The 25,386-nt window shown below is 39.1% G+C and overlaps 2 protein-coding genes across 3 annotated transcripts in view; one reads left to right on the forward strand and one right to left on the reverse strand.

The window, feature by feature from the left end:
• Positions 1 to 15,380, forward strand: LOC5566283 (E3 ubiquitin-protein ligase Bre1). Of its 2 annotated transcripts, none has more exons than XM_021840867.1 (5): positions 1 to 135; positions 366 to 791; positions 4,383 to 6,205; positions 6,272 to 6,463; positions 14,093 to 15,380. In XM_021840867.1, the coding sequence occupies exons 2-5, from the start codon at positions 428 to 430 to the stop codon at positions 14,663 to 14,665; spliced, it is 2,952 nt and encodes a 983-aa protein (XP_021696559.1). In that variant the 5' UTR covers positions 1 to 135; positions 366 to 427; the 3' UTR covers positions 14,666 to 15,380. The 2 variants fall into 2 exon arrangements, with proteins under 2 accessions (XP_021696559.1, XP_001650655.1); XM_001650605.2 differs by having other exon boundaries at positions 4,383 to 6,202.
• The window catches only part of LOC110675561 (tektin-1), a 19,569-nt gene continuing 9,492 nt past the window's right edge, over positions 15,310 to 25,386 (reverse strand). The window contains exon 3 of the mRNA XM_021840877.1: positions 15,310 to 16,053. Within this exon, the coding sequence (XP_021696569.1) occupies positions 15,474 to 16,053 (580 nt within the window). The 3' untranslated portion in view covers positions 15,310 to 15,473. The remainder of the gene's footprint in view (positions 16,054 to 25,386) is intronic.

A 25,386-nucleotide genomic window follows, 5' to 3' on the forward strand; every position in this document is an offset into this window, starting at 1 on the left:
AGCTTTTTCATTCCAGTTTTGTGTATGTGTCGGGTCGGTCTGAAGGGGAAAGAGTGCCGCAATAATTTATCCCAAAAAAGTTACTAAAAACTGTTACAATTTCGCTTTAAAGGCTTACTTTATGTTGCCGACAAGGTAAGTAACGTTTGCTGATGGGTTTTTCCTGGGAAAAAGCGGGATTTGTGGGAAAAAACGTCCGAAAACAATTTCACTTTTTCCTCTTCTTTTTGACATTAGCTGCGCTAATGTTCCTTTCCTCACTCACAATGGAGATTTCAATTTCTTGAGCTTTGAAAAATCGATAATCCAAAAATTTGTTACGTCTCTGGGGCGAATTTCGGGTGTTTTTTGCCTGAAAATCGCAGAATTTCGTTCTAGTTGTTCATCTCGCAACCGATTCCCCGCTAGAAATCGTCGGTTTGGCAAGATGTCAAAACGGGCGGCGGAAGACGCTGCCGGAAGTGGGTCCACTCCCGGCAGCGGTGGCGGAGCACCGCCCCCAATAAAGAAAGTCCACTTTGAGCCCCACCTGATCGGGCCGATCTCGACCCTCGAGGAGATGGACATCAAGGTGCTGCAGTTCCAGAACAAGAAACTGGCCCAGCGGATCGAGCAGAGGGTCCGTTGCGAGGCGGAACTCCGGCAGCGGATCGAACAGCTCGAGAAGCGCCAAACGCAGGACGATGCCGTGCTAAATGTGGTCAATCGGTACTGGAACCAGCTGAACGAGGACATCCGGGTGCTGCTGCAGCGGTTCGACGCGGAGACGGCCGACGAGTCGGAGAATAAGAGTGAGTATCCGGATGGGAAGGGTTTTGGTAGCTTTCGGGAGGTCTCTTTAAAAACTTAATCTCTTCCGTAGTCATTTCCATATTCCTTCGTAAATTCATCTGAGTTTGTCTTTAAAAAAGCGGGGATTATTCTTGAAAAACTATTAGGAACTCTTTTAGGAGTATTTTAAATTCCTTAATTAATTCGACCAGAGATTCATCATTAAGTTCCTCCATAAAGCTATCTAGAGAATTACAATTTACTCCTGCAGTTCTTCCAAACAATTCTTGAGTATTTTCCAAGTGAAATTTCATTTGAGGTTTCACACCAGTTAAAATAGTACAGAAGCTATTTCGACTATTTCTACACAAGTTTCTTCTGGCATGTTGTTCAATGTCTTTCAAGAAATTTCTTTAGAAAATCCTGCAGGATTTTATCCAGCGATTCACTTGATTATTTATACAACAATTCAAGCGTGTGCTAGAATAAGGGCGTAAGTAACATGATCGATTTCTTCATCAATTCTCTCTTCAATGAATAAATGTGACAAGTTGCATGTTTGTAGGAACTTTTTTACATCAGGACGCTTGCTAGCGATGCAATATTGCTTCCTGAAGTAAAAAAGTTCCAACAAAGCTGCATCTTATCACCCTTTTTCACTAAAGAAAGGATCGATGAAGAGAAATCGATCATTTTACTTACGCCCTTATTCTAGCACACGCTTGAACTATCCTTGCAATTCATCTAGAAAAACCTTCAAGACTATCTCTGAAGTTAATGAGTTTTCAGAGATCCTTGCTAGAGCTCATCAGGAATTGCTATAGAAGTTTAATCAGAGATTACAAATTGTTTTTTTGACTTTCTGAAGAAATCATAAAAGCAATCCCTGGAGTAATTTCTTAATGTATTCTTAGAGGAAATCTTAGACAAACTGAACGACAGTTCTGGAGGAAAACCTAATTAATCGATGGGAGAGCATAATCCATTAGCCCATATGATGGAAACCAAAGGCGTAACCTGTAGTGGTGGTATCACATTTTGGCATTTTTTGCTTAAAGCCGCGTCATAATTCATATAGCATAGACGCACTAATATCTCGGATGTGATCCAACGGACATTCTGCGTCATTGCGTCATAGAATAGATGCCCATTTAAAATAATTAATTTATTCGAAGTGGACATTAATACTATTGGTGACGATCAGTTTGCCTTTTGCTAACCTGAATGATCCGTAGCTAGCTAGATATATCGTTATCATGTACGACGTAGGGAATATTACTCTGAGGAAAATTACTAGTAGATTGAGTAGAAATAAGTGGCGACAATCTTATTTTAAAATGGTTTTTATATTGCCATAATAAGAAATATCTCTTTTGTAACAACGGTATAATCTGATTCCAGCTTCATTTTCGCAAAATTTACAAGTAGAAAGTAGGCGTTGTGAAGCATTGCATTTGCCACCGAAAAGTGAATCTTGTAGGAGACTGTAATAGAAGCCCAAGGTAACTTTACTCTTAAATATTCACTATAAAAATGACTATGGAAAGTAAGACGCTGAGATCGATCATTAGGGTACACTTGATAGTTTCGAGAAATTGTTGAACAGACAAGGACTATTTTCTTTAAGGATATACGAACGTGAAGACCTGAAATTAACTAGAACTACTACTAAAGAGCCTAATTTTGTTAGGACTTGACAACAATTGACATTTAAGGCTCTAACCTTACGTAAAAGACCAGACCGAGGGTTCAGCCTTGACAAGTTAAGCTGTCAGGCAGCTCCAACTGAATATCATACAAAAAAAATCTAAAACTGTGCCATTCACCCCGTTTACGATATGTGATAGGAACACCGTATCTCCAAATTTAGAAATCCAGTCTATGAAAACATTATTTTGTATCTGTTATTCCAACGACTTATGATTCAGAGCTTAACTTGTCGATTCCCTAACCTCTCAAATCAACCAGTTCAACTAATAGAAATCTATGAAATTTTGCTAGTACATAGCTGCTAGAAATAACGATTCCAATTATTTAGTCTCAGGTCACTAAAGGCAAATCTATAAAAAGTATATTATTTTAATGAAACGTAGAGTCTATGTTGTTGGTAAAATGTTTGAAGTATTTTTTTTTAAATTTGCCATTTTAATGGACTTGTTTTCATATATTTTATCTTTACAAACATGACTCCTCTTGTTGAAAATGGGATTTTATATCAATTGCTTTTGTTCCCCCACAAATTGTTCTGAAAAATTTCACAGTGATTCGCCCAGACATTTAAGGCGCGAATTCTCAAACAATGTTAAAAATAAGTCCACAAAGATTTCCTCGAGCAAATCCTTCATAAACTTCCATAGTAATCGCTATCCAGGGATTAAGCTTTCCAAAAAAAAATCCTTTAGAGATTGTTTTCAGATATTCTTACTCCGATTTGTCAAGTTGTTACTCTAGGCGATCTTCAGATTTAGAAGTTTCAAAGAGTTCTAGAGGAACTCCTCTAGAAATACCTACAAAGTTTAGTTCTACTGTTAAGTTCGTTTGATGATTTTTCCAAGAAAACCTACACATTTTTTCAAAGAATCTTTTAACAGTTATCAAGCTATTTCGATTTGAAAAAATCAAGCTTTAGATTCTCCCAGTAAATGCTCCGAAATTTTACTGAGATATATCCGAGAAATCTTCTAGAAACTCTTTCAGACATTTTTTTTCTGTCGATCACTAAGCAATTACACTAGAAGTTTTCTGCAGAAGATCTTTCGGTAATTTTTACAGGAATTCCTTTTACAATTTCACAATACGTTCGACCTCTCGTTCGTACCCATGGAATTTCTCTAAGAATTTCCTTCAGAAATTTTCACTCCATTTCAAGCTATAATTACTGTGATATCCCTTTGTTTCCCACGACTTTGATCGACTTCCAGGCAATCCAAATCAGATAAATACTATGAGTGTCCAATGGATAAAATTTACAGTCCGAACGGTTGTTATGTTCTCTAGATTTGTGTTCTTGGAGATTTTCGATTTATCTTCATTCCATATTTACCTTAATTCATTAGTCAACCAACTGTTTCAACGGTAAAACTATTGATTTACAATAAATTTACTATTCGTATAAATACACTTTTTAAACTAATTTCGAAAAATTTAGCCCGTTCACAACATTGTTTGCTCAGGCATTCAAAAAACGTTTTTTTTAAGATGATTATAGAACGAAGCCACACTTCAAATTTTCAAGAGATTAGCACAAGTCTTGAGAACCAAACAGCGCTCCGCGTTGACAATTTATTCGATTGGTCACCACCAGCAAGCAAGCAATTTGATCGATTTTCAACGCGAACGGTTGTCAGACTCTCTAGATTTGTGCACTTGTAAATTGTTTGGCTATGCTTTATAATCACCTTCAAGAAACCTTGTCGAAAGTTGAATACAGACAAAGATCTAGCAAAATCCATGGAAGAAACACTGGATAAATTAGTGGAAGACTGTAATTTCTTTGTGAAAATTTGGAAATACTATACTATTTAGTTGAAAACTAATAAGAATTGTCTCCTTATAATTACACTTTCAAAATGTGATGAATACTTTAATAAACAAATATTATTCTTTTTCAGATGAAAACGAGGTCACCACCTCGTTCTTGATGCAGTTATCCACCTGGGACAAGGAGGAACTGGATGACAAGCTGGCCAACCGAGTGCAAGTGTCCAAGCGAGCGGTGGCCAAGATCGTACAGGTGTTCGATCGCCTCATGCAGCGTAATGACAAGATTACCCGTGCAATGCACGGCGAATCGGAGGACCCCGAGGCCAACGTTCCGGACATGGACGAAACGCTGCGCCAGAGCTACACCGAAGTTATGGCGGAGAACCGGAACCTACAGACGCAGAACACTCTGCTGCATGAGAAGTTCCACACGATTTCTTTGAAAATGAGTGAAATTCAGGACATGCTCAACGGTAAGGAAACGGAATCGGCCGAGTTGAAGAATCAAATCGATGATCTGCAGTACGAGCTGGAGAAGGTGCGCTGTCGGAACGACAAGCTCGAGAACCATCTGGCAGAGGCAATCGAGAAGTTGAAGGCGTACCACCAATTGCATGGCGACATCTCCAGTAAGGATGAGAACAAGCATTCGACCTCGACGTCTAGTTCAACCAAGGGTGGATCAATGACCAGCGTTGCGGCGCAGCACTTGGAAGACCTTCAGAAAGAGTTGGAAGAGTACAAGGAGTTAGCAAACAACCGACTCCAGGAATTAGACAAACTTCACGTACAGCATCGCGAAGCACTAAAAGAAGTCGAGAAACTCAAGATGGACATCCGTCAGCTGCCCGAGTCAGTTATCGTCGAGACGACCGAGTACAAGTGTCTGCAGTCGCAATTCTCCGTACTGTACAATGAGTCGATGCAGATCAAAACCTTGCTGGACGAAAGCCGGAATCAGCTGCAGACGAGCAAGAATCAACATCTGAGGCAAATCGAAATGATGGAAAGCGAGGAATTAATAGCACAGAAACGAGTCCGCAGCGACATGATTCAAATGGAAGATGTGCTGTCGCAAATCCGCAAGGAGTACGAAATGTTGAGGATTGAGTTCGAGCAGAATATGGCGGCAAATGAGCAGACGGCCCCGATCAATCGGGAGATGCGTCACCTCATAACGTCACTGCAGAACCACAACGGACAGCTGAAGGGAGAAGTCCAACGTTACAAGAAAAAGTACAAGGAAGTTTCGGCAGACAATGTCAAGCTGAGGAAGGAACTCGAGGAGACCACGGCAAAGTTGACGACCCTTCAAGAGCAACAGCAGGCGGAAGTAAAGAAAGAAAATGAGCAAGCATCGGCCGCTTCCGGTATTAAGGAAGAACCTGGATCGTGTGACGGTCAAGGTTCGATCAAGGAGGAAGATCCAAACGATCCTGCTTCCGGAGCGATTAAATCAGAATCCGGTGAAGAAGGTGATGGTTGTGATCCAAATGGGGTGAAAAAGGAAGAGATCGGTCCGGATGGGAAACCGATCAAATCAGAAGCTCCTGGTACTCCAAAAGGAGACGGTAAGGAGCGAGCTAAGAGCGCCGAGTCAGACTTGGTGCGGGATTTAAGAAATCAGCTGAAGAAAGCTTTGAACGATCAGAAAGAGATGAAACTGCTGCTGGATATGTACAAAGGAGTATCCAAAGAGCAGCGAGATAAAGTTCAATTGATGGCGTCGGAGAAGAAAAAGTGCGCCGAAATCGAAGATTTGAAGAACCAACTGAAAAAGGTTCAGGAAAGCAAACGGGAAGACCGTAAAAAGCTTGCCGATGAGGAAGCGCTCAGGAAGATCAAGCAACTGGAGGAGCAAAAGTACGAGCTGCAGAAGCAGGTTCAGAATCAAAAGCAACCGGACAGTGCGTGGAGCAGCGGTTACCGACCGTTCGTTGGATCGCATGTAGTATTATCGGCTGATACCTTCACGGAGAGTTGGTTTCATTACAGCGGGTTCTTTTTTGTGTTTTAGGAAGAGGAAGCGTTACTAAACGAAATGGAAGTTACGGGACAGGCGTTCGAGGACATGCAAGAGCAGAACTCGAGGTTAATCCAGCAACTGCGGGAGAAGGACGATGCCAACTTCAAGCTTATGTCCGATCGGATAAAGGCCAACCAGATGCACAAATTACTTCGCGAGGAGAAGCAAGTGCTGGAGGATCAGGTAGGATATGGATGGCTTCATGTTAGAGCCGTTGTTCTCCATCCTCATTGATCTTTGGCTTTCGGGGTTCCCAGGTCGACATTCGCTGCGTCGATCTGTACTTTGTTTCTTTTCAGCCGCAAAATAATGGTGTTTTTGATAAATGTTGAGTTTGTAATAGCAAAGCTCTATTTAAATTGCCGTTATAAGTAAGAACTGCCGTTAGCATTCATAAGTTCCTACAGGTGATAAAATTCAAAGGTTATAGCATAACAATTGCTTGTTCGCTCAGATTCAGTATGAGTTAATCTTTGGAAAACATTTTTCTTGATTGTTGATTCTAAATACTGAATATTAGTTGTTCCAACTAGTGATCCATAATATGGACCAGGGACTGAATATTTACCACAGTTATGGATCACTTCCGAAGAATGTAGGTTTCTGCCATTTTAGGCATTTGATTTGTCATTTTCAGGCAATAGCACTAGAATCAAACACTAACAACATCAAGGAATGTAAATTTCACCTTCAAACAAACACAAATGGGTGAAAAGCTTGTAGAGCGAAAACCGTTTATATTTCAATGACTACTGTGGGAACCGATAGACGTATTTTTCGGGCATTGAAGACGTGAGCGAGCTTGATGAGCATGAACTTCAAGCAATCAAAGCCACCATATTCTTTGAGCGAGCTGTGTCACTCAATCAGAATCTAGTTAGTGATCATGAGAGATCACTGTTGAAATAAACAATGAGCTTGGAAACTTATCAACAATAATCCAACACCAAAGCGTATCAGTATCACGACTACTGTACGGTGTTAATAAATCAAACCAAATGTCGCTGTAAAAACCAACCTTAGGAACTTCAATTTTCAACGTTTGAAAAATCTTTCTAACTTTTCCATCCAATATTCGGACTATTCATTTCCATCTATTTGATAATAAAAACTCGTGGAACTTATCAGTAAAAAACGAAAGTGGTATTAACAAGTTTAACAACGGCAGAGGACAGTCGCCATCAGCAGAACCGATTCTATAACATTCCCCAGAAAACCATTCCCCCGAAAACCATTCCCCAGAATTCCGTTCCCCAGAATGAACCATTCCCCAGAAAATCGTTCCCCAGAATGTAACATTCCCCAGAAAGAACCATTTCCCAGAAAGCTATATGAATATACATTTTTTTCTTTTTTAAATTATTGCTTTGCGTGAGTCACTTATGTGGGGGCCCAGATAGCCGTAGCGGTAAACGCGCAGCTATTCAGCAAGACCAAGATGAGGGTCGTGGGTTCGAATCCCACCGGTCGAGGATCTTTTCGGGTTGGAAATTTTCTCGACTTCCCAGGGCATACAGTATCTTCGTACCTGCCACACGATATACGCATGCAAAAATGGTCATTGGCATAGTAAGCTCACAGTTAATAACGTTCCGATATTGCGAAGTATCGATATTTGATTCGATACGATTATCGAATCAAAGTATCGATACCACCGATATATTGATTCAAAATATCGATATATCGGAATATCATATGATATATTTGAATGCAGCAAAATCCCTGTATCGTTTTGTGACCTGTCAATTAGTTTGATGAGATTAAACGAAAACAATTGAAGACTCAAATTTATTGGTATTTTGACCGTTATGGACACAAGTATTTTCTGATAAGATACAGTATAGAACAATTCGAAAAGTAACTGTTTTTTTAAATACAAATAAATAATTATATATGGAGAAAACCTTACAATTGTTTTCCTTCCGATATATCGGAAGGAAATATCATCGATATCACCGATATATTGAATAGAAAATATCGATACCAAAATATCGGATATCGAAAGCAAAATATCGATATTCCGATATATCGGAAGTATCGGAATGTCCCTATGTGGAAGTGCTCATAAGAACACTAAGCTGAGAAGCAGGCTCTGTCCCAGTAGGGACGTAACGCCAGAAAAGAGGAAGAAGAGTCACTTATGTGACATGCTAAGGTCTGATGTGACAAAACAAATATGTAAGTAGGAGGGTTAGGGACATAATGAACACACTGGGCGAAATGTACACCCCCTTACTCTCTGGGAATATGCATATTTCAGCAAAACTTTATAAACTGTACGAAATCTGTATTGTATATGAACGTTTTGACGGTATAAAAGTTTACGCTTTGCTTCATTTGTCCTCTGAAATTCTACTATATTTTTTTCTCAGCTTCAAATTAGTTTATAAGCAAAGCGTCCTCCGCTTATAAGGAGGAAGCGGTGGATTTAATTTTAGAGCAAAGAAACATATTTTCATTCTATGTGAAATAAGCATTTACCTAATGTGTCCAATATGCCCCTAATCCCCCTATTCATGAGTATTTTGCATATTATAATAATACACCCTTCTTTTAATACATTCCCATAAAATATACAGACTATATGTTTATTTTTGCATATATAGTGATGCACCCTTCTTTCAGTATTATCTCATTAATGATATAGGCAAAATATATCGTTGGAGAGCCCATATAGCATAAGGTCACTTGGCATAAAATGATTTGGTATAAAGCCATTTGCCATCCAGCCATACTTATGCTCCTTCTTTTCAAAAAGGATGTTCTTCATGTCATGCCAAACGGTCATTGGACAAATGGCCATTATATCAAATGGTCCTTGATCATTTAATCAATCATGCCAAATGCCTTCTTGCCAGTGTAAAAATATTCTACCGAACTAACCTGTGATCTCAAATCAAATGTTAATTTGACAGCTGCTACGGATTGATTCGACTTACTTTGTTCAAGTGTACGGGACGAAGCAAAATGTACAATTTTAATGTGCAGAATTGTAAGTTTTTATTCTGCCGAGTTTACGTAATCATTATATCGGAAACGTATAATATGATACTACGAACGTCTTTATTCTAATCGGTGTAGCCCTAAAAAGTAAGAGACGATGCACCTTCTTAAAACATTGATGAAAAGCTGCATACATCACTACATTAGCTTAGCTTAGCTTAGCTTAGCTTAGACTGACTACACATATCAATGGTTGCTATTCCGTGATTGACCGAAGTCAGTGAAAATGCACAAAGAATCAACTAGAAGATCGGCTGGAATTGGCCATAATCTTCTTCAGTGTGCATAATTCAGTGCCTCTATTTATACATGGTCAATAACGGCGCCGGCCACGTCCTTGCAGTCAGGTGGGATTGAGGGAAGGATTGTTAGTGTGTAACCTTTGCTATTTGGAGACCGTGTTTGCCTCTGCATCTCCACAAAGGTTACTGGGAGGGATGTTTGTTAATGGGGAGGATCGTTGGGTCACATGATTCACTTTGATAAGCGATTAGACCATGATACATAATTATTGGTGAGATATAAACATGCTTATATGTAAATATGATATTTTCATTTGATATGAACTATATCTATGCAGAGAAAAATTATGCCGACACTTGACGTGACGAACCTTTCAAAGTTTGTTGAATAAAGTGAACCTTTCGCAAGTCTACACTCGTAGTGTCGAACCATTCAAAGTATTTTTAAGTATTACAAAAATGAAGGTAAAAGGAAAAAGGTGTTTGAGAAAAAAAAAGTAGACATAATTGATTTATAAATCAGAATTTATGTCGACACTCACAGTGACGAACCTTTCATAGTTTGTTGGAAAATCATATTTACGTCTCACCGTTGTAACGATTAAAGGTGCAGTCAAACATATTTTATAGATTAGAATAGTAGCATGAAACGAGCTCACCAATTGATCCGTCATCCTTGAGCAGCAACAATCCACTTTCAGCCTCCCTCGTTTGCTCGGCTATATAAAAGCACTCAGAGAAAATTGGCGCACGACCCGAGAGGGAAAACAACTGACGACTGCTCGGGCTTTCTTGACGCACTGCCCAGGAGCAAGCGTCAAGGTCGAAGGATCAAACACAACTAAGCGATCGCGGTTTTTTTTCACTTTCACTCGACCGACGCGCGACATGTTTGATCCTGCCCTCATCGCCGGCCCCCGCAGGAGCAAGCGTCAAGGTCGAAGGATCAAACACAACTCTCTTTGCAAGTCTATACTTCTAGCACAGACAAACAGACCGAACCATTCAAAGCTTTTTTTATAAAAATAAAGGTAAAAGGCAAGGGATTCTACATAGAAAAAATGAATTAGAGTTTATGCCGACACTTACAGTGACGAACCATTCATAGTTTGTTGAATAATCATATTTATGTAACCCCCCAACCCTCTGATTTTTGCTCATGAGCTGAGCATTTTCAATGCCTTAACGGGGCAGGATCCGTCATTGATTTTGGAATTTTCAAAAGCAGTTTTTTCGTTCGAAATCAAGAAAGTTTTCAGGAAAATGTGTTCACTGTATTGTATTCTCCAATTAAAACACAGTGAACACATTTTCATCGAATAACTTTCAGTTTTGAAAAGAAAAACTGCTTTTGAAGTTTCGATGATGACGATGATTACGATGACGGAGCGTTGAGCGTTAACTCAGTTAACTGAGAGACGGATTAGAAAAATAAAATGGCGTGTTTACTCTCAAAAACTATAAAAACATGGCTGCGCTTACGTTTTGCGGTTCATACTCTTCAGGGTGATGCACCCCGCACGCAGTGTTGGCAGAGTGGGCCACACTACATTGCAATATGATTTGAAAAAATATCCAAAAACTGAAAAATGCATTTTTTTATCCATTCCTAATTCCATTCTCTACTGTCCATAAAAGGACGATTCACCCTTATTTTCAGCTCCAACTTTGCTATTATTTGCAATAACATGTGACGCATTGTTAACATTATAATAAGTAGATGAAAACCCGAATTTAGTACTATACCATTTAATTCCAGTAGAGATGAAAATCCGAGCTAGAGTCGAGTCTAGTGCACGACACTGAAGACGGCCTTACAGTTAAGGTCGAAATACGCGTATCTGTCAAAGGATACAACTTTGACAGATACGCGTATTTCGACCTCAACTGTAAGGCCGTCTTCAGTGTCGTGTACTAGACTCGACTCTAGTTCGGTTTTTCATCTACTTATTTATAAGAAAATTTTCCCCGACAGAATGTTTATACATCCAATGACAAAATCTTAGCCCAAATGTTGAACGCTTTCGTAAAAATATCCGAGGTACATGGATGTTCAATAATGATCGAGATTTTTACACCGTGAGTATAAGATTTGTGAAAACTTTGTTATGTCGTTTACAATAACGTCGAAAACAACATAAAGTGAAGATGAGTAAAACCACCTCTAAATATTCAAGAGCACAAATCTAGAGTGGTCTTAAATGACAATTATTGGTATGATGGGTCTACCCCGTTTGGCATAAAGTCATTTGGCATGATAGTCATTTGGCATAACAGTTGTTTGGCATAATAGTCGTTTGGCATAATTTGAAAAGGAAGATACTTCAGTGCACGCAGCGAACTAGACTATCGAAATTCATACATTTTGCCTTATGAAAAGTGGAACGATTATTGCAATGCGAGCGCTTTATATAAGGCGTCGATAGGCGCGTGGTATACGCACGGGCCTATCGATCGCAAGGTTCTTGGTTCGATTCCAGGTTGCCGCGAAAACATTTTTTGTTTTCAAATTTTGGTTTCATAAGGCAAATTTTTGAATTTCAAACCGATTCCTTGTGGCGAATTTTTATAAGGTATTCTTATGTATTTCGTTAGTCCATTTGCCTGAGTGTGGTACTGTAACATCCGGGACCATAAAATGCGTCATAAACTATCATGTTCCTTCTTCTTTTCAATAACAAGGCATATGTTAGGCGTTGGACACATTTCCGTTAAAAATGCGCTGAAATATCCCGGACATAATGGCCCTAAAAGTTATGTATGATGCAATTCCAAAAGAACTTTTTGGATTTTTTTTATTTGAAACATGAAAATTAGAAGTAGGGAAAGTGTACCAGCTATGGCTATAGTGGTTCCCTATTTGTCCATATGTGTTTTCTCGAAAACTTTCACATTTTGAATATTTTTGAATGTTTCAACATCAAGATATATTTGATATCAAACTACTTGAACACACAGAATGATTGAAAATTTGAAGATAATCATTTTTTCCCGTATGGCGAAATAGGAAACCATTATGTCCATAACTGGTACACCTACCCTATGTCCTATCAATAACTGACAACGGAATATACTATCGCCAGCAGTTTATCCATGTATTTGTTCAAATTCAATGTTTTTACAATTATGCCAAACGGCTATTATGCTAAATGGCGATTATGCCAAACGACGGTTATGCCAAACGGCATTATTATAAACAGCTATTATGCCATATGGCATTATGCCAAACGGGGTAGACCCGGTATGATGTGGTTTAGTATAGGTAATTAAAACCGTATTTTTGAGCCTAAAGTTGAGATACTTCAATGCAATGGTACACATTTTCAAAACAGTCGCGGAGCACCTGCCAAGGCTTCGCACCATATGAAAACCGCTGATATAGGGCATGCCAAGTGCATAATAACAATATATTAGCATGCAGGACAAATGAAGGTGCTATTTGGTTACATGGGAATTCTTTTAGGAAATCTTTCTTGAGAAAATTTCCTCAAAAGTCAAAGAATTCTTTCAGAAACCTTGTGGGAGTTCATCAAGGGTTAGTTTAGAATGTAATCAAGTCTCAAGTCAAGTCAATCTTTATGAAATACCTCTGATTTCAAAAATGTCTTCAATAGTTTCTTAAAAAAATCCTTGGCGTTTTACTGGAGACATCCCTAAAAAACGACTGCAAAAAAACTTTGTACACTTCCTTTAGAAATTTCTCAAAGATTTTCCGGAAGAATTCTTGAAAAAAAATTAGCAGGAATCTCTGGAATAATTGCTAAAGATAATTCTAGAGAAATTTCTGATTGAAAATTATGATCGACAATTTTGTAGAAAATTAAAGATGTTTTAAAAGGGATTCTTCGAAAAAGCCCTAGAAAAAAAAAAGATAATAGAATCGTTGTATAAATTAAAGGCGGTCTTTCCTGATGTAATCCTATAAATTATTCTGTGTAAAATTTTGGCAAAATTATTGAAGGTATCAAAGAAAAAAAAACTCTTAAAGGGATGGATTCCTTAGAAACTCCGTATAATCCCTAAGAGAAACGAAGAAATCTTTACAGTAATATCTGAGGGAAACTTAGGGGAACTAATAAGGATATATACAGCAATATGAGCAGTAACACTTGTAATATTATGATGAATTCTCAAAAAATATGTTTGCAATTTTCGTAGAGAAATGTGTGTAAATATCCACTGAGGAATAAACATTTTATATTCTTATTCCTGTTAGTTTTCTTTTTGTTTTATTGTTTCCTGTTTCATCCCGTTTTGGTTCCTGATGGGTCCCTTTTTCGTCTCTTCTTTGAGGCAAAAGGTTCTTTTAAAGTCCCTATTTTCAAGACATTTACACACTATTAGCCGTGGCGTCACTTGGAGTATCGATACACGTAAATTTTATCGCACCCAATTAAATATAGAGTTCCATGTTTGTTGATCTGGGATTCCTGAAACGCTCCAAATTTATAATGTTATGTCTAACACTTCTATATTTTTTGTCTGTAAATGCTAAACTTTGTGAGCTTTGAATGAAGTTCTTGATTCGCCTACCACAATACTCTAACAATCTACCTTCCATTGTCAGGTAACGACCCGCGACACCCAAATCGAAGCTATGCACGTGGTGCTGCGTAAGCTGGAGGAAAAGGAACGAATCCTGCAGAACACGGTGACCACGATCGAGAAGGAACTGGTTGCCCGTCAGCAGGCGATGGAAATGCACAAACGGAAAGCCATCGAATCCGCCCAGTCGGCTGCCGATCTGAAGCTGCATCTCGAAAAGTACCACGCCCAAATGAAGGAAGCCCAGCAGGTGGTGGCCGAAAAGACGAGCTCTCTGGAAGCGGAAGCCTACAAAACCAAACGGCTACAGGAGGAACTGGCCCAGTTCAAGCGCAAGGCGGAACGCATGAAAAAGATCGAAATGTCCGGCACTACGATCGACGAGGTCATGCTGGAGGAAATCCGCGAATACAAGGAAACGCTCACCTGCCCGTCCTGCAAGGTCAAGCGGAAGGATGCCGTACTGTCCAAGTGTTTCCACGTTTTCTGTTACGATTGTTTGCGAACTCGTTACGAGACCCGGCAACGCAAATGCCCCAAGTGCAACTGCGCTTTCGGCGCCAACGACTACCATCGGTTGTACTTGTCCACGTAAGAGGTTAGTCTATTTCTTATCTTCCATTGCCAACTCTTTATTTATATACAGATATTTTTTAAGATTTTTTTTTTCTCCTGTATATGATGTTTCGCTCCCTCATTGTAGGGTGCATTTCTTAGGTCTTGAACAATAAGCGATGCATAGCTGCATTTATGCATTCTTTGAGATACGAAATTGTGAATTTTTTTCTCAAAACCAATAAAATTGTGTTAGATTGTGTTCTGTCATCATACGGACGATGATGTTAAAATACATTGACCTATATCTCACTTTTTACGAGATACCATCCCACTATGTGCAGCGTTTTCAGTTTTAATTTCAGAAATCCCTCTCATTGGGACCATATTCGGTGGCGTGAAGCCACTGACTGTGGCCACACGTTTTCTCCGTTGTGTTCCTGTAGCTGTGACCGGTATTAAGCTTTCATGTCCGTTCTCTAAGTGATAGTTCTTGTAATTCATTTTAGTGTAATCTAGGAATGCTAATAAAATTTAACTATTTCTATTTGAAAAATCAATGATTGCAAAATTTACCCTATTACCTACATGCGATCCGTGAATACGCGACGTCAGTAAACAGATATTGACAACAGAAACTCACTCAACAAAACAGAATTACTGGAAAAAGTCGTTTTATTATTATATATTTAAAAGTCTAAACTGCTGACTTTTATCCAAAACTCCAATAGATAAATAAATACTTTAAAAAACAAGACTGTCGGTTGCAAACACTAGTCGATTTATTTTCTGAAGACACGAAAGAAATCCAGTGCACACCTCACTAAATCGTTATAATTATAAAAATCCTAGAAATTCTGAAAATTCAAACTCTCCCTCAGAGTCATGCAATCCACTTCGTCAATTTTCAGCGAGTTTGTTTTCAAATTGATTTCCTCTTCTTGCATGACTTGTGTGTTCAGCAGATACCTGAGCGTGGCTCGAGATTGCACTAGCATGTGGTCCAACTTGGCGACCGTTTCGCGCAACGCCGCCAACTCCTTCTTTAGACTGTTGTAAACGTTATCCTTGCATAGTTCAATGCCGGGCCGGTGAGCTCGGTTTGCCATCCGTACCTGTGCCAGCGCTACGTAACCCTCCTTTTCGGCAATTTCCTTCTCCAACTTGGTGACCGTGCGAGTGAGTTCGTTGACCTGATGAACCGTTTCCTTGTGGACATTCTCCAACTTGGTTTTGGTGTAGCGAACCTCGGCTATTCGTTTGCAGAAGGCCGCGTTAGTGCGATCTACTTGATGGCGGATGTCCTCGGCGGCTTGCTTAAGCACTTGGTCGATGTACGAACGCAAAGTTTGCGCCGAATTGATTTCCTTTGCGGTATTCTCAATGTTGGTGTTCGTTACTTCGATCCACTCCGGATCGGTGTTGTTACTGGAAACGAATTGAAAATCATATTAATTGTAATGACAGTGCGCTTCGTACCTTCGTGCTGTGCGTCCACAAATTATGTCCACTCTCTAAAGTTTAAAAAAATATCTACTTCTCAGTGCCAGTGCTGGGAATGGTATTGCTGTGTGCATTTGAAATGCAAATATCAAATGCGGGAACACCAAATGCGGGAAGATTTTTCACAAGGAAGGCGATGTCAAAGATAGATTTTCATTGCTAGGTTGGCGGTGATTTTTATCACGGTTGCCAAGAGTCCTTTGATTAGTTTGTGTTACCGCTTTTGGAACGCATTTGAACAAGATTTGCACGTCAAATGCAAACAGCAATAATAGTAGTAGGCTTGAATTTCGCGAAAATCACGTGGCTCTCCCAATACAGTAGTTCAAAAACGTGAATCTCATCAAGTAGCCTTTGTTGGGTACATGAATTTTCTAAATCTTGAGTGTCATTGAATGCTCTAAATGCGGGAAATAGAACATTTTTTCTACTGTAATTTTGGGTTGCCCTTAGCAACGGGTTTTTTTTGCTATTTTCAAGGCTTTTTGCCTACAGCAGCGATGGAAGTTGTTGTATAACAGTTAGGTTGAAGCAATCGACGAAACTCTCAGCATGAGAGGTCAAAAGAATTTGAATACAGAGCTAGAGCTCAGTCGAGTCTAGTGCATGAAACAGACAAGAAGCATTTTACAATTTATATCCGAAAAACTCTATTCTGTTCCGTAGTTAAATTCCAAAGTCCGGAGTGATTATTTTTACTAGTTTTCAATATAAAACAGTGGCGACGAGAAAAAAAATCGTTTTAACGCGTGTTGTAATATTAAATAAAACCACATTTCGTTTTTCACAAGTGATCCACGGTAGTGAGCTATTCTACAAGTCTGCCACATAGTGTAGAATCAAGCTAAACGGTATAGTGCTTGACCGGCAATTCATACGTCGGTTAATTTCAGCCGTAAAACGTGCGTGATAGTAGTTTTAATAAATTAGATACATACTTAGCAGTTTTGTGAAAAAGCGTGTGTTTCAGCGATTCACGCCATTTTGTACCCTTGTACTCAGCCCCTGAATAGAGAGGAGAACAAGGAGGGCAAACACAATAGAATAATAAATTGATCTTTTTAAAAGGCAATCTCGATAGAGCAGTACAGTGTTGGTGAGCATCCCGTGTGAGCTGCTTGTGTGATCTGCTAAGTGTGGGCCAGGTAACGTTGAGTTCCTGGTGGTGAGAAGAGCAGTATCAGTCCCAAACACATCCATCCAATCAACGATCGGCAGAAGGTGATATTCGCGGAAGACCTGTGACCAGTGAACAGTGAGCTGCGTGTGTGATCTGCTAAGTGTAGGCCAGGTAGCGGTGAGCTTCTGGTGGTGAGAAGAGCAGTATCAATCTCACGAGAAGAGCAGCATCAGTTTTTAACACATACATCGATTCAACGTTCGGCGGCAAGTGATAGCGGAAGGCCTGTAAGCGGTGAGCTACGGGTGGTGTTGAGCAAGAGAGTACCACCAGAATTAAGTATCTGTAGCCAGCGGAGAAGTGAGACCGAGAATTTCTGTCGAAGGTAGTGAAGAGTGAGTAACTACTAGCACAAGTAAGTGACCACCTATTCTGTTGTTTTAGATCCTCACAAACTTCGATACGATGGCACCAACAGGTTTGATCGACATGTTAGACCACTACGTGGTTGGACGATCTTTTACAAATTATATTAAACGGTTTGATATTTATTGCAAGCTTAACAATGTACCTGAAGATCAAAAGCGATCGTATTTTATTACTCTCAGCGGTGAGGCAGTGTATGATGAATTAGCAAAACTTTATCCTGATGTAGATGTAGAGACTGTGAGCTATGCTGATATAGTAAAAAAACTTAAATCGCGTTTTGATAAGGTTGACCCAGCTCTTATGCAGCGTTACCGTTTTTATAATCGTTTTCAGGGCCAAGCAGAGTCCAGCGAAAATTTTGTGTTAGCTGTGAAGCTGTTGGCTGAACAATGTAATTTTGGGCAATTCAAAGAAACCGCGATAAGGGACCGCTTGATAATGGGTCTAGGCGATAAAACATTACAATACAAGCTACTAATGGAAGAGGATTTAAGCATGGAGGCGGTTGAAAAAATGATTATTAACAGTGAAGATGCAGGCAATCGGGGGAAAATGATGAACGAGGGTAGTAGTTCAAATGTCCATTCCGTTAGGCATCGGATAGGCAGACGTAACGACCCAGACGGCTATGAAAGCAATTGGCGTGTGGATAATCGTTACAGGCAGAGAAGCAATAGCAGGGGACGACAAGTTTCAAGAAACGTGTACAAGAAGCGAGATCGTTCTACCTCCCAAGATCAGAATAAAAGATTTTACTCTAATGCAATCTGCAATTTTTGCAAACGCAAAGGTCATTTGAAACGGGACTGTTTTCGTTTTAAAAAATCAATTTCGGTGAAATCGGTAAGTGAGCAGCAACCTGCAGTGGAAGATGTCGCTCACTATTACAAACGCATTAAAACTCAAAAGTCCGGTGACGAAGACGACTCAGATTACGAATGTCTAATGATCAAAGCCATAAATAGTGTTAGTGAACCTTGTTTAATTAATGCGTTTGTAAACAACCAGTGTTTGCCAATGGAGATGGATACCGGTTCCGCAGTGTCAGTAATAGACAAGAACACATACTATAACAAATTTTCTACAGTGCCTCTCTCAAACAGCACACGTAAACTAGTGGTTGTTAGTGGATCTCGCTTGAATATACTTGGAGAACTGAGAGTCAATGTGTCTGTGAATAATAGAAATGCTCTAACTCGATTAATTGTTTTGCAAACTGACAACAATTTCATCCCACTTATTGGGAGAGATTGGATGGATCTATTTTTCCCAAGTTGGCGTAGAGGTTTGGTTGGTGTTCAAGCAGTTCAAAATGTGGGCTTCGACGATGACAAGGAGAAACTTTTAGGTTATGAAGCTGAACTTATTCTCAAAAGCGATCAGCCCATTTTTAAGCGTGCTTACGAGGTGCCGTACAAAATCCGGGACAAACTGTTAAACCATTTGGATATGCTTGAGAGTCAGAAAGTTATAACCCCGATAGCAGCAAGCGAGTGGGCGTCTCCAGTCATCGCCGTCATGAAGAAGGACGACGACATACGCATGGTGATCGACTGCAAGATTTCCCTTGGTCATCAAGTTTTGACAGCTCATCGAAATCAGCTAAAACTGATCCAAAATCAAAGTCGTAATTCGCTGGTCCTGGTGCCGTACCGCGAAGATCGAAAACGGAGACGTGATTCCTTTGAAGCAGAAGAACTATTTCTCGGATTTCCAGACGTCCCTCGAGTACCTGACGAGGAAGAATCGAAGAAGCGAAAATTATGCAGCGTCGTCCGAAGTCCTGTTATGACCAGAAGTACTACTGCATTCAGAATTAAGAAATATCAGTGAATTGTTAATGATTTAATTTGTATTCGAAAAAGTATTTATTTTCTCAAAGAAGGGAGAATTGTTGTATAACAGTTAGGTTGAAGCAATCGACGAAACTCAGCATGAGAGGTCAAAAGAATTTGAATACAGAGCTAGAGCTCAGTCGAGTCTAGTGCATGAAACAGACAAGAAGCATTTTACAATTTATATCCGAAAAACTCTATTCTGTTCCGTAGTTAAATTCCAAAGTCCGGAGTGATTATTTTTACTAGTTTTCAATATAAAACAGAAGTGAATTTCATTGGCTTCGCTGACTGTGATTTGGTCTACTTGGCTACTGTAGAGTGAATTTCAAGATTTTTCCCTACCCTGCTCAGTGCTAAAAACAGTACTTTTCAGTGCTACAGAAACAGTTTTTTGCAATTCCTTATCGTAATAGGCTGTTTTTCATCACGACAATCTGTCATGAAACGGCCTACTTTCCTGCACTGAAGTATGCAGTGCGGGAAAAGTCATTACGCAACTGAAATCAGTGCTGTAATGATTCATTACGTAACGCTTTCTCATTACACAACGTTTTTGAGTTGCGTAATGAATCGTTACACAACAATTTTTCAGAAACTGTAAAATGATGGTGAATGCATTCCGATGTAATTTCTGATTCCCTCAAGTGGTCTTCTTCGAAATTGCAAAAACATTTTGTACGTCACTCGTCGTAATTATCCTACTCGGCAAGCCTCGTAGGATAAATTTACGACTCGTGCTGTAAAAATCATCATTCTGCAACATGTTCCGTAAACTACTATTTTCTACTATTGATCCCTTTTCGATCCTTGTTTTGATCCGTGCCTTCGATTTTTCTTTGGACCCGTTAGCGAAAGCTTGCAGTGTAGGCTGACCATAAGCCAACCAGATAAAAACGGGACAAATAAAAAACAAAAACGGGACAATTTTAACCTTCCAGTCGTCGCGCGGTTTGCCACCGTCAGAACCACTACGCTGCTGTTGGGAACGAAGAGCGAGGTTTTTCCACCAGTGTTGTACAAAATACAACAACGCGACGACTGAAGTGTTAAAAGACATGGATTATATGATTGTGCTACTTTTCCCCTAATTCCAGTTCCCCGAATGGCCCGTTTCTCCGAAGCCATTTCCCTGAATGACGCGTTTCCTTGTAAAGCAATGCAGCTCAAAAAAGTGCAATAATAGTCTTTACCCAAGCAGGTGAAAAAAGCAAAGTAATAGCAAATTATTGACATACAAAAGTGATATTAACTTGAAAGATATAAGAGACAAAAGATCCGAAAATAATATCTAAAATTTACTCCTGGAATACTATTAGCATATCATATTTAGCTTTGATATGATCTCACCAATATCAGCGAGCTATTCCTTAGATCTTTCAACATCAAATTTATGTATGACTCAGAAGTTCCAGGAATAAAATTTTGATATTATCTTCAGATATTATATCTCTTACTTATGTCAATCAAATCAATATCACGATCTAATGGTCAGAACTTTGCTTCAGCTCGAGTAGTGAGATAGTGTTGGAAGAAGGAGATATTTGATCATTCTCGACTAAAAGCATATTGCCAAAAACTCATATTGTTCACCACCTTGAAATGCAAAAAGTTATGACAATTATGAGTGTTAGAACTTTTCGGAGAACTGAGCTATTCGGGAAAACAGGGTTTTTGGGGAGCTAGCATTCTGAGAACTGGCGTTGGGAGAACGACATTCGGGAAACCGCTATTCGAGGGAAAGTAGCAGAACCAGATTATGCAAAATTCCAAGCTACATGTCTGTATAATTCAATAAAAATCACTTAAGAATGAGCTTTAATGAGCTTCAACATTCTTTGATTTCCAAGAAGCAGCGTTATTTAAGAATTTCCTAAAAAAATCTGATCGCGCAGCGATTAACACCCAAGACACGTTGTGTGATATTTCGGTTATGGAATAAAATACGATCTAAAATTTAGCCGTTCTGCCATGGCGGAGGCATGAGAACTACTAAATCTATTTATTGATGAGGATATGTTCTATTGATTGCATTCATATGTGGTTGTAACTGAGTAGGGTAATTGCACTTATTGTTGACGTTTTGCACAAACAAAATCGTTACACTTTTCAATTTTTCAAATTCAAACGTATTTTTTTCAAATATTTCATTACTTTATTGAAATATCCACTACTGATCAGTTAATCTAATCAATTGCGTATCAGAAGTAAACACATAGTTGTTCTTTTTCATTTTAGGTATTATATGAATAATTATCTTATGGAGATCCGTATTTTGGAAATCCACCAAAATTTGGCATAAATATGAGTAGAGAAACGCAAAAAGTTAAGCAGAAGCATGTACGGATCAAGCTTAACTCTGTTTGAGAAACTAATAATTGCTTGGAAAATATATGAGTAAGACAATAAACTCTGAAATATTTCTAAAAACTGTTTGTTATGTTGTTATTTTTATTTTTTTACTGGTGTTGAAAATTATGTGTCAATTCTCCATTTCCTAAAATACGGGACAATTCGAGCATTTTCCATAAAACGACGGGACAGTCCGTCGAGGGGATGAAAACGGTACTGTCCCGTTAAATACGGTACGTATGGTCAGCCTATTGCAGTGGTAATACAAGTAACCACTAGCCCGGTATTTCGCCTTTTTCGTTTTCTAGGGCTATTATATGGCTAATATCGTTAGCTCTGTAACAGCACTATATTAGCAAGGAGTGCAAATTAAAGTGCTCTTGATTACTTGGGAATCCTTCTTGGACACCGTCTTGGGAAAAAGCTCTTAGAAAGTTACGTCTTCTTTCGTTTATTCACTGTCCCATGTTAAAACAAAACAAAAGGGAGGGTGAAGCTCTGAATTCAGAACTTCCTTCCAAATAAGTGGAATGGAAAAAAGACGTTTCTCGGGAATGCGCGTGTGACATGAGAAACCTGGAGAAAATTCCCAGAACCTCACTCAGTGCCGTCGGTGCCAAAAGTGGGGTCATGGAACAAAACATTGCCGCATGGATGCTAAATGCATGATTTGCGGAGGTTCTTCTCACGTTAAGGACGTCTTTCCCGTGAAGGAAGATAATAAAAAGTTAGTATGCGCAAATTGGTTTGGCAATCATAAGTCTAAGTTTTGGAATTGCCATTCCTGCAAATGAATTGTTGAGGCTCGTACCAGGCAGATGAACGAGAACTTTTTTGTAGCCGGAATTCTCCAGGCAGAACCACCAACAACCCACATTTTGCAGTCAACGATCGCTTACTTCTACGCTTATAATCATGCCCATCAGGTGAATTATGTTCATTCACTAGCTAATTTTCTTCCATGGGTTATCCGTTCGAATGGAAATACCCGAGAAAATTCTTACGCCCATGTTGTGCTCGTTCTTTGAATGGTAAGGAGGACGAGCTGTTTAATTTCCCAACAGCTAATAACATACATATACCGTAAAGTGCCCTAATTCAGCGCATTGCCTAATTCCGCGCATTTCATACAAAATTATTTACATATGGAAATACATATCAATACTGCAGCAACTCGTCCCCTTAATGCTACAACTAGATAACTCGAAAATCAAAATTTTGGGATGTGTAACTTTAAAAATATTACCGTTTTACAAGGTGATGGTTAATCGCAGAGAAAATGATTGAGAATTAAACTTCAACATGTATATTTTGAATCACACGCTTATGAGCTGCGGATATTTTGCAGTCCAATTAAGAATAATGTTTTGGCATATTGAAGTCAAAAATTTCAAATTTCGAGTTATCTAGTTGTAGCATCAAGGGGACGAACTATTAACGCCATTTGATGCTACTTTGATTTAGAATAAGTTTGAATCACGAATAAAAGCAAATAGAGCAATTTTTCGCGGCGTAAAAAAATAATCAGTGGAGGCCCGTCTGAGTAGACGCCATTTTTTCAATTTCCTTAGCGTCCGTGCTAAGACTGTAGGACACAAACAAACGTGATTTCTATATTGAAAATGTTTCGTTATTTATGCAATATTCTATGAAACTACTTGCTACAGATGTGTTTCATGATGCTTCTATGAAATCTTATCAAATATTAGCATAATTATTGAGATTTATCCCAAAAAGTATTGCGCGGCATTAGGGTACGTCATTTTCATAAGTCCCTAATTCCGCGCACTGCTATTTACAGAACAACAAACAAGTAAAACATGCTATATTGGTCTTCACAGCTGAATATTTATCTGAGGAAGTATTTTCATGCATAAATACGTTTCGCAAACAACCGGAATATCGGGAAAGCCCACTTACAGGAAAACTAGCGGCCGTTCAGAAACCACGTGGTCATTCATGGTGGGAGGAAAAGTTTGTCCAAAACCAAGGTCCATAAACATTTGTTATTGCATGAACAGTGCAGAATACGAATATACAGACTTAAATTATTTTACAGGAATCCGTGAAATTCAACGTAATACCAACAGGTGAAAATTTCGGTGAAATAAATTAACGGAGTATGGTAATTTTTTACAGTTTTCGGTAAAATTTTACCGCAATCTGGAATAACATGCATCCCCAAAGCTGACAAGGAAAAGTAAAAAATATCAACGTCTCCGCAGTCGCGAAACGTCCAAATGCTGAAAAATTGAAAAGTATTGTTTGAATACAAATAAACTGAATAAACTGTTATAAAATCCTCAGTGTTCGGAGCAGTTTTTCCAAAGCTGCTGATAAATCTAAACACAAGACTATAGTTATTTCAAATGTCTGCAACTTTTTCTGGCATAAAATTTTACTTCAAAGGCTTTTTATGTTTCGGTGTGATGTAATCGCAATTGCATATTTGCTGGGATGTTCATGTGAGGGTTTGCGCATGATTGATACAAACACAGAGGAATAAGTAAAAATCTCAGCAACGACAGAATAAGAAGACCTTCGCGAGTCTCGTCTCAGGAAAAGACTATAACAAATGTTTATCCTTATTTCATGTGATAGTCAAAAAATTATAAAAAAGTCTACGTTACGGATCATACAAAACTTTACTTTTTTCATACAAAAAGTGTTGTGGACGGGGGTAGGGGGTTGAAAATGTTCAATTTCAGCGTTACGTAATGAACGGATGCTGCCTTATACAAAATTAATGTTAATTTGATTGTTTTGCAAGTGCGCGGAATTAGGCATTCTTCTGCGCGGAATATGGAAAAGCGTTAAAAAAATGCGCGGAATTAGGCAATTTCAACGAGTGAACTATTTCAAAAAAATCACAATTGTAACGTGTGAATACAGTCTAGTTTATATTTTTGCCATAATCTAAAATAGATTTGCTAGCGATCCACCCATAAAGCTTTTTTGTTGATGCAATACTAATTTTTAATTAAGCATTTGAAATGTTTTATTCGTTAACTGCGTTGAATTACGGCACTTTACGGTAGCAGTTATAACTGAAACTTATTTCAAATCTGGATCCATACTTTTTTGTTTATCGATATGATTGGCTGGATGGAGCATTTGGAGGGTTGCAATCATCATTCATAGGCGTATAAATCATCAACTTTTTTCGTCATTTAAAACCAAGTTTTTGAAATGTTGGATGTTTCTGTTTACACACAGTTTGGTATATATACTTTCATAGCTTCCCTTATCTGGTGATGATTAAACTGCGCCCAGAACTCTCCGTCGTTAGCAAACGTACGGTACCGACTGCCGCCCCGGTATGACCTAGACCGGCTTCCGACAACCGGATGTCGCAGCTGCATACGCGCAGTACCTCGAGGCTGCATTACCGGAAGAGGGTAAGCTAGATGAAGCCTCCCTCGAGGACTGCTGGAGAACAGTGAAAACACCCATCAACAATGCAGAGCAACGTCGGGTACGTGGGATGGAGTCGACGGAACGATTGGTTCGAAGAGGAATGTA

This window comes from Aedes aegypti, chromosome 2 (assembly GCF_002204515.2).
Source record: "Aedes aegypti strain LVP_AGWG chromosome 2, AaegL5.0 Primary Assembly, whole genome shotgun sequence".
Lineage (NCBI taxonomy): Eukaryota > Metazoa > Arthropoda > Insecta > Diptera > Culicidae > Aedes > Aedes aegypti.